We start from the raw sequence: 13,747 nt of genomic DNA, 5'->3' as shown, positions 1-13,747 counted from the left end.
CTATAGGTTGGACTAGCCCAGTAGCGCTAAAGCCTGTTTAAATTATCCTCAAATAACGATGAGGGCCAAGAGCACAAAGACATTTTTGCGAGTCCATCCTATCCACCTCACTATAGTATCTGGCTGCCTCATTTGCTTTCAACACTCTGTGCTGTTTTTTTAGGGACGCGCAAGGCAACGGCACAAGAGAGCTTAAATATATAAAATGGTTGAACCTGTCACATTCTCTTAATTTTGGGGGAGTTTCAAGCGGCCTCTTCTTGAGCAATCCTTCATGAAAAATGAAGACGGCTCCTTCGCTGTGCTGTGCAGCTACGCCGAAGTGAAATATTTTCTTGTTCTGTTTTGTCTGGCCTGGTCTGCCTACTTTTGGGTTGCACTCGGTTAAGGGAGAAATGGGCTGGGCAGCTTTTCAAAGCGTACGATTATGCGGCTCCACATTGTGAATAGCCATGCCAGACTCCAGTGGAAGAGGAGGAATTGAGCCTGGTGGAGGTGCTGCTGCCTAAGGCCAAAGGGATCTCAAAGACCATCTAACACATGTCTCTCTCAGGCAAACAAAAGTGAAACTAATCACTACATCTTTCATTTCTACACCTCTTTTTATTTTCTTTCTCTTGAATTGAACTTCTGGAATATTAATAAAGAGGAACATTGGAGTTCTACAGGTAGAACAGGAACAGGAAATGACTGCTCCAGAGTGTTAATACACAGCTAAGTGTTGGTAAGAGCGTAGAGCTGGCAACTCCAAGGTCTTGGATTGAATTCCCACTGGGATCACATAGGCCTATACACTCTAAAAATGAATGCACTCACTGTACTGTAAGTCACTTTTGTATTAAAGTGACTGCTAAGTGACATGCATTTATATATTATAGGCCTATTATTACTAAAGCCATCTTCTCTTGCGGATAGTCTTGAATCTAGCAGAAAAGACAGCAGAGTGCTATTCTGCTCTGCAATTCAATAATCATATGTCGTTAGACTACCTGCTCTGCGTCTGGAATAGACTGAATAAATCCTTGGGATGTTTGCTCAATCTCTATTAGACTACAGTCCATTAAGAGGACAGAGAGGAGTTTTTAGTATCTGCATCACATGACTGGAACTGTCTGGATGCCATTAAGACAAAAACAATTATAATAATAATATTCTAAGGCACAAAACATTTATAACATATTTTCAACATTAGTGTTGTGGTTACAACATGATGTCATCTAATAAGGAATGCCAATAACAGCTTTATGATTAAACATGCTTGGTCCATTTGCCATGTAATAAATAGGCCAGGTTTTCAGCTTTCTCCATCTCTGTCACTGTTTAAGGAATGTGTTAGAATGAGCTACTCTCACTCTGGACAATATCCTGGATTAAATATTCCAGTGGTAAAGTGTTGTAAGATATTCACAGTTTCTACTTGCTATCTGGAAAATGTCAAAGCTTGCCTTGGTGGGAGGTTGGGGGTTGCTGGCGTGAGTGACAACCTGAAAGAACACTTCATGCAGGGTGCTAGCAAGCCATGTGTAAGGAATTGTCAGAACAAACAAAATTAATTTCTATTAAGAAACCCTTTTGTTGGCATTTTCGGTGAGGGTAGTGGGCTGGGGTGTCCTGTAAATCAAATTCCAATTAACATTTAACGGGTGGATTTACAACCTAGTCCATCTTCCATGACAAGGTAGGTGGAGAAAAGTAAAGATCCTGAAAAACTAATTGAGCAAAAGATATATAGGAATATGGAAATCTACCCATAAAACATGTGACTGACTATCAGATTTTTTCATATAGGAAAAAACAAGCAGAATAAAAATAAAGAAATAAGGGGGGAAGCCAAGTATATGCGTTGGTCTGTTATAGTCATTTATCAATCATAGTTTCATTATTCATCATATTTAGTAGGGTGGTCTAAAGCAATTCATGCTATGGATTAATGGTAATCACAGAGAAAACCTCTCACAGTGCCTCCCTGTGCTATACTACTGTAAATATTAATATCACAGCCAGTGGAACATCATAATCAAATGAGTGCTGAACACCAGATGATCTGAGGTTGAGCTTAGAAAATAAAAAAGATTTCAAGAACATACAGACATTTATCCAGAAAGAGAAACTGTACAGTAAAATAAATCTAGTGACACAAAGATCTTTGGAGGTTTTTCTAAAGCAGTCATTGAAACGCTCTGTAACATTTCATCTTTATGTTGCGTTTAGATGGTACAAGTTAGACGGCAAACCGGATGTCATTGTTTTCAATGAGAGCACAGCGGTAAATGCCGTTGAGGCTGGTGGTGAATGCCGTCAGCCGCCACAGTAGACAGGCCATGCCGGCAGAGATCAAATATTTTCACTTTTGCCGTCTGCGGTAGCCTTGTTTTCTACCGGATGTTGATTTACACGGTTCAACGCATACATACCGTTGTGCTGGTTTGCGTTTGCCGTCACGCTCTTTCTTGTTTCCTTGTCCCGCTATGCCGTCTAAACGCAGCATTACTCCATCCTGTCCACCCCCTGATTCCAGCATCTGGCTACAGAAGGAAGTACTGGGCTCTGATCCTGACATCAAAAAGACCAATCAAAACCATGGGTACTGAAGGAATGTCCACTATTGGTTATTTTCCAGAGGCCTTGCACAGCGTTCCCCATGCCCATGTAAACAGAAGCATTCCCTCATGGTGCGTTGCATGCCTGCCCCCACTTCTCCACCTAACATCTGCCAATGAGAACAGCTACGATATTGGACACTGGACAGGAGTAGTGGGAATTCCAATGAGTTAAAAAAAAAAAGGTCCCACAAAAAAATCAGTGCATGTTATCAACGAGCCAGCACTGCACCGTTAATGACGCATGAACAACTAAACACTGAACGATAAACACGTACTCATGCACTGCCTTCAGAAAGTATTCACAACCTTTACTTTTTCCACATTTTGTTATGTTACAGTCTGAATTTAAAATTGATTAAATTTTGATTTATTTTCACTGGCCTACACACAATACCCCATAATGTCAAAGTGGAATTAGGTTTTTCAAAATGTTTACAAATGAATAAAAAGTTAAAAGCTGAAATGTCTTGAGTCAATAAGTATTCAAACCCCTTGTTATGGCAAGTCTAAATAAGTTCAGGAGTAAAAATGTGCTTAACAAGTCACATAATAAGTTGCATGGACTCACTCTGTGCAATAATAGTGTTTAACATGATTTTTGAATGACTACCTCATTTCTGTACCCCACACATACAATTATCTGTAATGGACCTCAGTCGAGCAGTGAATTTCAAACACAGATTCAACCTCAAAGACCAGGCAGGTTTTCCAATGCCTCGCAAAGAACGGCACCTATTTGTAATTAGGTTAAAAAAAAGCAGACATTGAATGTCCCTTTGAGCGGGGTGAAGTTATTAATTACACTTTGTATGGTGTATCAATACACCCAGTCACTTAGATGGGTATGTTTATAATTGTTACGGACTGCAAAGTTTTTCAGGATAAAATTGAAACGGAAAGGAACTAACCACTGGTTCATTCTGTTTTCCACCAGACACTGGGAGATGAATTCACCTTTCAGCAGGACAATATCATAAAACACAAGGCCAAATCACGAAGACAGTGAATGTTATTGAGTGGCAAAGTTACAGTTTTGGCTTAAATCTACTTGAACATCTATGGCAAGACCTGAAAATGGTTGTCGAGCAATGATCAACAACCAATTTGACAGAGCTCTACATTTTTGGAAAAGAATAATGGGCAAATGTTGCATAATACAGATGTGAAAATCTCTGAGAGACTTACCCAGAAAGACTCACAGCTATAATCGCTGCCAAAGGTGCTTTTACAAGGTATTGACTCAGGGATGTGAATACTTATGCAAATTAGATATTTATCTATTTAATTTTCAATATTTTTACATACATTTCTAAAAACATGTTTTCACTTTCTCATTAAGTAGATGAGTAAGAAAAAATAAATATTTAATCCATTTTGAATTCAGGCTGTAACACAACAAAGTGTAGAATAAATCAAGGGGTATGAATACTTTCTGAAGGCACCATATATATACACATACACCCAAACAAACACCAACACAGACTTACACACATACCACTGGCAGCAAGGCAGCGACAAAGAGTCCCTGTACTAAGTGCAGTCCAGTCTTAAGTGTGAGTAGACCAGAGCAGAGTAGAGCAGAACAGGCAGCCTATTAAACGTATGAACCAGGGGTCCTAGACTAAAACGTAACCCTGGTTTCCCCGGGAGGTCCACCAGACTCGGCGCGGAGAAAGCCGTCTGTCTCTTATATAACCAGCTGGCAAGGCCTTACGGTCGAATAAGAAAGAGATCCCACTGGTGGGGCCGAGCCAAGAGGTATAATACACTCTAAACCTGTTTCTCTTTCGGCCGGCCCTGCACGCCCAGTCCTACGCAATAACAGTGTCTTCATGACTCTGCAACACGGGCCATAACACACTGACAGTCCCGTCATTGTTCCCAGGTGGGTAGAGCCACTGCCAGCAATGCCAGGTACTTATAAAGAGCAACATAGAAAGGTGCTGTTCTCCAATCTGGCACTACAAATCAGCTAAAGGCGCCTTCAAAACATATACGTATGTATGCTTGGGTGAGTTTCCAAGTAGAGTAGGGGAGGGGGTATACTGGATGGATTATATATGGTATGATGCTGGGGTTCTGGCACATGTGCTGCCTGATGAACAACACGAGCAAAGACGATGTGTACATTTTCCAAAGGAAGACGTTTGAGGTGCCAAGTACACCCTTAGAAAAAAAGGTTCCAATAGGGTTCCCTCGGCTGTCCTCATAGGAGATCTATTCTTGGTTCCAAGTAAAACCCTTTTTGGTTCCAGGTAGAACCATTTTGGGTTCCATGTAGAAGCCTGTTGTGGAAAGGGTTCAACATGGAACCAAAAGGGTTCTACCTGGGACCAACAAAGGTTCTTCAAAGGGTTCTCCTATGGGGACAGCCGAAGACCCCTTTCAGGTTCTAAATAGTACCTTTTCTTCTAAGAGTGTACAGTGAATCCAAGACTGTTGTCAATAATTTGGAAAAACATTTTGAACAACTGCAACGATTTGGCAGCGGTGGCTCGGCTGTGGTAATGTAGTGTAGTGTATACTCACGCTTTGTGCACCGCTGCGATCCAGAGGCCTTACTCCATCCATGACAGCACTGCCCTCCACAGACATTCACCCTGCAACAACACCCAGAGACACACAGAGAGAAAGAGAGAGCACTGTCACACACACAAGACCAACTCATACTGGCTAAAACTCACACACTGGTGGTTCTAGTGACCCACCTGTGCCACCAAGCCTGGGAAAGATCTGGTATTAGGGGCCTCCTTTCATTGGAGGTAAAGCTGGCCACCCCTAGCCCGGTGGCCCCTGCTGAGAGTGTGGGAATGTCCCCACTAATCATACATCTGAGAGTGCTGCAACTAGGACCCTGCAAATTGAGGTCATGCTCCTGAACACAACAGGATATGGGCCATTTTGTTTTATTATTTAGTTTCCTTTGAGGATAGTACTTTAAATTGGCTGTTTTAGTTTCTGTCTCTACTTACTGAGTGGATGTTAAGACATGTATTTTGTGTCAACTTGAAAGTTTTGAACAAAGTTCATTATTGACACATTACATTCATTGGGCTAAATGTCTGAAACAAGTACAGTATTGTATGTTGTTTTAATTTGTCAGAAATATGATCAAATAGCTACCTGAATCAAATTGAATATCGAATGTATTGTAAGTTACAGACTATTTATTTAATAATGCACAGTGAGTGTACAAAACATTAGGAACACCTGCTCATGACATCAATTGAATCCAGGTGAAAGCTATGATCCCTTATTGATGTCACCTGTTAAATCCACTTCAATCAGTGTAGATGAAGGGGAGGAGAAATGTTAAAGAAGGATTTTTAAGCCTTGAGATAACTGAGACATGGATCGTGTATGTGTGCCATTCAGAGGGTAAATGGGCAAGACAAAATATTGAAGTGCCTTTGAATGGGGTGTGGTAATAAAGAACGGCAATACAGCTGATTTTTCCATACTTAACAGTTTCTCATGTGTATCCAGAATGGTCCACCACCAAAAGAACATCCAGCCAACTTGACACAACTGTGGGAAGCATTGGAGTCAACATGGGCCAGCATCCCTGTGGAACGCTTTCGACACCTTGTAGAGTCCATGTCCTGACGCATTGAAGCCTTTCTGAGAGCAAATGGGGGTGCAACTCAATATTAGAAAGGTGTTCCTAATGTTTTTGTACACTCGGTGTATATTTAACAACCCTAAGACCATGCTGTATGATCATGTTGATGATGACAGTGAATGTTGTAGGCCAGTCTTATAGCAAGTTCCTTTACCAGGTGCCAGGCATGCCTATACGGTAGGCTACTATACAGTAAGTTGACCCAACAACATTATATATTTTATAACAGACCACCTTGCCATCCAAGAGGATACGTAGCCAATAGTAATTCACTGTTCTGTAACATCAACTATTTTTCAGAGACCCGCAGGTTCTTACCCTGACATTTTCATTTGGTGACTCTGTTGAACGTTGTGGCTGGTGCGCCGAATGACTTGCTGATGCTGCGTAAACTGTGTGTCCTGGCGAAGCGGGATCGGGTTCGCTTGGTTACCCATCCTACGGGTTCGGACCTGTCCACTGTAACTGGCCGAGAGCTCCACATTGTAGGCATGGGGCTGTCCCGTGGCACCGGAGCGCGAAGAGATGGAACTCACATGTACTCTGTCCGTCCCGCTCGGTCCTGGCTGCAACACGTAGTATCTCCTAAAGCCACTCTGATCCGTGGAGACAAATGCCGGTGAAATGAATAAACCTATAGAAAATAATAGGTCCCATCCGATCCAAGCCATATCCACTCCGTATCCGCGTAAAGACAATATACTTTTTTGGAAACTTTATAATAAATTCCTTGAAGAAGGTCCGTATCTGGAAAATAAAAACTTCTGTAACTTTATAGCAAGTAAAACAGTTATATCCCTGAGTATATTTGTCTATGCTTCGCCTTTCAACCCGAATTAAAAACAAGAACTAAAACGTAGGCTTAATTTTTTTTAAGTTTAAAATAAAATAGGGCATGTAAAAACCTGAATATGGGTCTAAAACGGAATAAAGCACTGTTTTATCTCTGCGCAGGGTAGGGGGGAGCTGGGCAGCAGATGTTACGGCTGCTATGGCTACGTTTGTGCAATACTTTACCCTGCAGATGCGATTGAAAACTCTTTAAAAAGTTTCACTGTGTAAGGGCAGGAGTTAGTGTCAGAACTGAACAGCCAATCTCCGGCAGACATGACGTCAGGAGTGGGACGCGCATTGGAACAAACTTGTGGGGCTGAACCCTAAAATAAATGTTTGGAGTGCGTAGTGTTTCTATAATCGCTAAAGACCTAAAGAAAATCTATTCCTGAAGATGCATAAACTGTGCTGTCGGCAGGAGCTCATCAAAGTGACAGAAGGCATAAACCTTGTTGTCCAGCAACTTCATGAGTGATAAGAGCATAAATACACGCTTATAAGAATGACACGTTATAAAATAATAAACAACCAATAAGCCACGTGTAGTACTTTGGAATACTAATCATGTGTCAAATGTCTTAACTCATTTATAAATAACAAATATTGATTTAAAGTACACGCTGTCAAAGTGCTTTATATCATTGTTACTTCGGTCCCATACACTCCCGCATAAATCAGATAGGAACTACCATGCGACATGCGTCATAAACTATAGTCAAGTAATTGATAAAGCCATGTGCGCACCATTTTCATCCAACAACCCACGAGTTGACCACAGTTGCGCAGCGGGCCATTCCTGTTGCGGGTCTAATTTTTTAATGCTTATCCCTAGTTACTGTCCTCCTACACTGCAGAATTACCAGCGACCCTTGGTAAATTGTTCAGCAGTGACTCATTATTCCATTGAAGACTGCAGGGGATATTCCAGTACAGGAGTGAGTTCATTGAAGACGTACTATAGCGCATACAGTGGTTTTGAGGACCTCCACCCAGATCAACATAAGCCCCATGAAGTCATTGTGTGTGCTTTGGAAAACATACAAAGTAGAATTACGTCTGACGTTGGCTCTCTGAGTGGTATTTAATTGTTTTCTTAAAACCTCCATGTCCCCCATTGAAGTTTTAAGTGGGTGGATATTTGATACAGTGGTGTCATACACTTATTTATAGATTTAAAAAAGGCCACAAGACTCTTCCCTCCAGAATGTGAGGGGACGGTCGCGAAACGTTGCTCTGAATTTGAAACACAAGGGGTGATGGTAACCAGAGCTCAGTGTCTGTGGAGCAGCATCATGGGAGAAGGGGACAGATATGTGGCGAAAGACAGGGCAGGGCACATGCTAATCACCAATGATGCAATTTGAAAAAACTGGGCAGAAATGCAATCCTCCAGTCACGGATTACATCTGGGTCAGCCTCATGTGCCAGGAGATCACATCTGACCAGGAAACAGTCATCCAGGATGATCAAGGACGGAAGAGTCAGAAATGAATATATGCACTCACTACTTACTGTATTTAAGTCACTCCGAATGTGTAAGATCCTTCTGGAAAATATTGAAGTCAGAGTAAGACTGTGGGAAGGTACCAACATGGACATGCACAAGTCGTATGTAAAATGTGAATGTTGGGGTCTTTGTTCCAGTGAGCTTTCAGGTCACACATTTTCTATAAAGAATGTTATTCTTCTGAAAAAGGTTCTGATAAACCTTTTGTAATCAAGTCCTCGCCCTAGGTCTTCCTGACCAAATACTGCTCATAGTGACGATCAGTTCCTTACTGTTAATTCACACCACTCAATGAATAACATGAAAGGTGATGTCATTTTGGTGTTCCTCATTGGCAATGACCTCAACTTCAGCTGCTGTTGGAACTTTATGAGGATGTTGTCAGGTTGTCACTGGGAAACACCAGGAATGTTGAAAAGAAACAGGAGGCTGAGGCTGAACAAGCATTTTGTTTCCCTGCTTCAAAGGGAGGCCTCTCCAAACATATGTCATGGCAGCAAATCAGTGTAATGATGTTTGTCATGAATATTTATGACTATATTTTCCCTGTGTCTGCTAGATATATGATGTAATGGTCTATCATAGTAAATAATGACAACACACTCCTAATGACCATTATTTCACATTTTTATTAAATGACTGACATTTTGGGCCAGAAATCTGGTTCTGATCAAGTGGTTTGGTATGCAAAAACTGATCAGAAACTGTGGAAAAGATGGAATGTATACATTAAGGGTGATGCACACTTCCTTCCCAATCCGGAAAGTATCACCACATCGGTAAAAAACGAATAACATTCATGAAAGAGGACTACAGCTGTGACATAACACATGTACATATCTACTCGTATAAAAGTAATTTTCTCCTTTATCAGTCCCCCACACTGTGGGCCTTTACTTCAAAGCAAGGCAGAGACAGTCCTTGACAAAGAGGCATAGGCAAAGAAAAAACCTGTACGATAGCAATAAAACAATAAGTATGATAAAACAAAGGCAATGTCAAGGTCATTTTCCTTTCGGAGAGAAACCCCATGAGGAGAAGATAGTAGGATCTCTGTCTGTAGCCCCGAGCATGATGATGAGTTAGCTGTGCAGAGTCTGTTCTTCTTCCATGGTGTCTGTTCTGTGTGAGCGAGGCCAGGTGGGATGACACTTTCATGGCCCACTGCTTCCCTGGTGATGAGTGTGTCCACACTCTCCTGTTGTGCGTCTCTGCACCGCTCTTATATTTGGCCCACATGCTTACATTTCTCATCTGCAAAGCCCTCACTGCGCCTGGGGGAGTCCGGCTTTGGGGGGGGGGAGTGGGTTATGACTAGTACATACTAACAATAAGGCAAGCGTGGTTGTATGATCATAAAGCTTCATCTTTGTGCAATATATGATTGTAGAAATGTTGTGATTTATTTAGATTCCGTAGAGTTCATAACATGATTGAGCTAGCAATTCCTCAACCATGCTTTATACAACAAATAGCACAAACCTCAAGGGGGAACTATACAAAATGACACTTTGTACATACAAATGTATCCAGTTAAGTTATTCTTTTTTTTTACTGTCACATGAACTGTAAAAGCATGTAAAGTCCCCTTGGCAAGGAAGAGGGTGATGGGTGCAGGTCCCCTGACAGTGTCCCTTGTAGCCATGTCTGCTCTGGGACAAGTTTGCTGTAGGAGGTCTTTAGAGTCCTTAGAGGTGTGTCTATAGCGAGGCATTCATGCTGATTCTGTGCGCAGCGAACCACTTTGCCCCTGCAGCTCCGTGATAAGTTGCTCAAGCTCTTTGACATCATCACTCAGGTCGCCATGGATCTCGCCAGTTGCGACATCTGCGTGCAGTCGCTGAGGAGAAACGGTTTCAAGAAATACAATTGCTACATTTGGTTAGAAGTTATCGCAAAAAAACAATGCAAGGCCAGTGATGTAATAATGACTTGATGTGAGCAGTCCGATACATCTGTGTGATGTGGTGGGGTGCTGGCATGAAAGCCAAGTATTTTGTAGTGTACCTTCTCTTTGCTGGCGAGATGAATGGAGGACAACATCTGCAATGACTCCTGGGGGTTACTCTTCTTTATTCTACAGCTGAGGGTCACTGTGAACACATACATGTGAGAAATAGAGACCGAAAATACCTATTAGCACGTAAATATTTGTGATTAAAAGACAAAGCACGTAAGTTCTGTATCAAAATGAGTGATTGCTAGAGGGAGAGACAACCAACCATCATGCATGGGGTACCATGGAGGGGTCAGGAGGGGAGAGATCAGGGGTTTCTGGTTCGGGGTCCAGGGGCCATGGCCCTGCCTGCCCTGGTGAGACACTGTGGCACCATGGACCTATGCATGACTAACAGGTCCCATATAGACACAGGACTGTGGGTTATACTGCACATGTGGGGAAAGGTTGAGGAGAGGAGTCATTTCTCCTGGGACTGGTTAATGAGGGCTCCACCTCCCTCAAGGTGATTTCTCAGGCCTGCAGTCAGTGACTCCATTCAGTGGGTCTCATCTCGTTACGCAGAAAGACACTTCACCGTTCACCCCCGCCGTGACAGGCCTGGCAGCTCGCAAATAAATCATTAGACCAAGACCTTTTTCCACAATGCCTGTTTAATCACTCCTGTGATCACTGTCCGAGATAACGTGATCAAAATGTCCTCTGTAACGCCTCGACTTCATTTTTCAGAGGACATCATAGTGAATATTCATTCAGCGTGATGAAACACCATTCATTCTTTTGTAGAATTGTACCAATTTCAACAAACACCTTATCTATGGTAGCTATGATCCACACAAAATGATGAATAAAGCTCAGAAGAATCTGTTATTCTGTGCTGCTTTGAAAAACATACCAACACAAAGCCATGTTCCTGAGACCGGTGAGGATATTGATAGGCTATTTCCCCATCGCCAGTCTTTTGTCATGGTGTTTTCCCAACACCTTTTATCTTCTTCTTGCACATGAGGAAGGGAAAACAAGCGGTGGTCTCTTCTACTCTATCTGAGCTACACCTTTTCCCTGTATGGTCTTCTTCAGCCGCGACAGCGCGAAAGGTCAAAACAGCATGATTTATGGATGAAGACCTCTTCTGCTCTACCCTCCTCCTCGTTCTCATCACTTTATTTTTTCGCATCCCTCTCAGCTCTGTGGATGAAGTGTCCAGGCCCATCATAGAGGTTACAAAGCTGAGTTGAGTGAGGGGGCTGTGGTAGAGGGGGTCACTCTACCACAACCTGTATCTCTTTATATAGCTTTGTGCTTTTCTGAAGGACACAGGGGCAGCATATGGGAGGGTTTTGGGATTCACACCACAACCTGTGTGTGTGTGTGTGTGTGTGTGTGTAATGGTGTGCGTGAGGAATGAAGTGTATGTGTGGGGTGTAAGGTATGTGTGTGTGTGAGGGACAAGGTGTGTGACCTGAGTGAAGATGAGCCCTAGCGACAGCATCAACCCCAGAGATGTGTTGGAGAATGCACATTGCTATTCCTCCCGTGTTGTCCCGGTGCCCTGACTCCCTCTGATGTTTAATTCAAAACAGCATCCGGCTGTAATGAAAAACCTGGGGATTTTTGAGATTAACAACTTTATTGAAGTTCTTCTATAGGACACTCTCCTCCATCCTTCCTGCTGTCTCCATCTCCCAACCCCCTTGCCTCCACACTAACTCGCAGAGTAATTGTTTGGATCGCGATTGCGTTTCGCAGAGGGCAGTGGGGTAAGACGGATTTGTTCGTCTTCTTTTTACTCTTCTCGTGGCTGCCATCGATCATATCTCCTCCCCGCGCGGCTTGACGCAAAGACCTGTAGGAGACGTGACATTAAGCGTGATGAGTGTTCCGTGTGTGTCGAAGAAACGTGTGTGTGGGGGGGATGAGGTGTGTGTATGTATAGGGGTAGGGAGTGCAACACTCACCGTTGGCCAGATCTATGGCTCTCTTTATATAACCTCCTTGAAGGTCCCAGTGTCTTCCTCCCAGCCTCTGGCCTGGACCTCACGGCCTTGGACAGGAAATGCAACGCCTGCCACACAAACAGACACACACAAGAAAATCCATTAAAAACAATTATCCCTCCAACACATAGAATGCTGTGGCCTACCATTTAAAAAAAATATATATATATATTGTCACATACCATAAAGCCTGACGAAGCTGCTAGCCACATCAAGCCATCTGGTTTATAATGAATACAAAGTAAACACATTTAATGAATAAAATAATTAACAGAAGTCATCGCTGTGGCATGACTGGCCTATGGGAGGGGGGAAATGGCAGTGGAAAGACGAGTGGAATGACAAATAACATGCCAGTGCTAAGGGTCTTTGGGTCACAACTCACACTAAGGATATGATCAGGGTGGGAAATAACACTTTTTGGTCCACCAGCCACTGTGGCAGGTAGATTAAAAAAATCTAAATCAACCAGCCACTCAGATTTTTTACCAGACAAAATATTTTTGGCAGCATTATTATAATAATTATTTTTTTAAATATATTTTTTTAAAGGGATGAGCACACTTTAGATTTTTCTAAAACAAGAAATGTATTTCTAGTAAGACGTAAATGGGGTTTATTGCTTAATTTCATTACATTTTTGTGACCTGCATCTTTTAACCAAAGTTAAAATACATAATTAAGATACAATAGTAAAGACAGATAAACAGTTCTACACTGAACATCAAGAATCAACAAAGTGTTTACCATGCCACAAAAGGCTGATAATGGCTTATTTATTATAATAACTCAGGACTAACAGTGCCTAAAATTAACACCCACCACCTGCCAAATGCAGGTAGATTTTGGCATTGGCATTACATTTCAGTCAAGGGGAAGGTTTACTATTTTTTTAATTAGTCCAGGGGAGGGTCATGTAATTTGTAATTAATGAAACTTCAATATTTCTCGGTGTTTTAGAATTTGTTGCTTATTAGGACATACAGTGCCTTCAGAAAGTATTCATAACCCTCGACTTATTCCACATTTTCTTGTGTTACAGCCTGAATTGAAAATGGATTAAATAGCTTTTTTTTCTTCTCACCCATCAACTCGCAATACCCCATAAATGACAAAGTGAAAACATGTTTTTAGAAATATATTGAAAATGAAATACAGAAATAATCATTTATATAAGTATTCATAACTCTGAGTCAATACATGTTAGAATCACCTTGGGCAACGATT

At 42.0% G+C, this 13,747-nt stretch overlaps 1 protein-coding gene and 1 long non-coding RNA gene across 5 annotated transcripts in view; both read right to left on the bottom strand.

The window, feature by feature from the left end:
• LOC115153174 (latent-transforming growth factor beta-binding protein 1) overlaps positions 1–7,256 on the bottom strand; it is a 121,168-nt gene extending 113,912 nt beyond the window's left edge. For 3 of the 4 annotated variants that reach the window (XM_029698309.1, XM_029698311.1, XM_029698312.1), the window contains exons 1-2: positions 6,544–7,255; positions 5,133–5,203 (exon numbers count right to left, since the gene is read on the bottom strand). In XM_029698309.1, the coding sequence (XP_029554169.1) occupies positions 5,133–5,203; positions 6,544–6,896 (424 nt within the window). In that variant the 5' untranslated portion in view covers positions 6,897–7,255. Of the gene's footprint in view, positions 1–5,132; positions 5,204–6,543 lie in introns of all 4 variants that reach the window. The other variant, XM_029698310.1, reaches the window with a different exon arrangement.
• Positions 7,257–9,175: 1,919 nt separating this feature from the next.
• Positions 9,176–12,687, bottom strand: LOC115153173 (uncharacterized). Its single transcript, XR_003867651.1, has 2 exons — positions 10,574–12,687; positions 9,176–10,406 (listed from the first exon to the last, which is right to left on the bottom strand). It is a non-coding gene; the product is annotated as an uncharacterized LOC115153173 (long non-coding RNA).
• Positions 12,688–13,747: the final 1,060 nt, after the last annotated feature.

The sequence above is a fragment of the Salmo trutta genome, chromosome 18 (assembly GCF_901001165.1).
Source record: "Salmo trutta chromosome 18, fSalTru1.1, whole genome shotgun sequence".
In the NCBI taxonomy this organism is placed as follows: Eukaryota; Metazoa; Chordata; class Actinopteri; order Salmoniformes; family Salmonidae; genus Salmo; species Salmo trutta.
The sequence above is the reverse complement of the archived record's forward strand: the minus strand, read 5'-3'. Positions and strand labels throughout refer to the sequence as shown.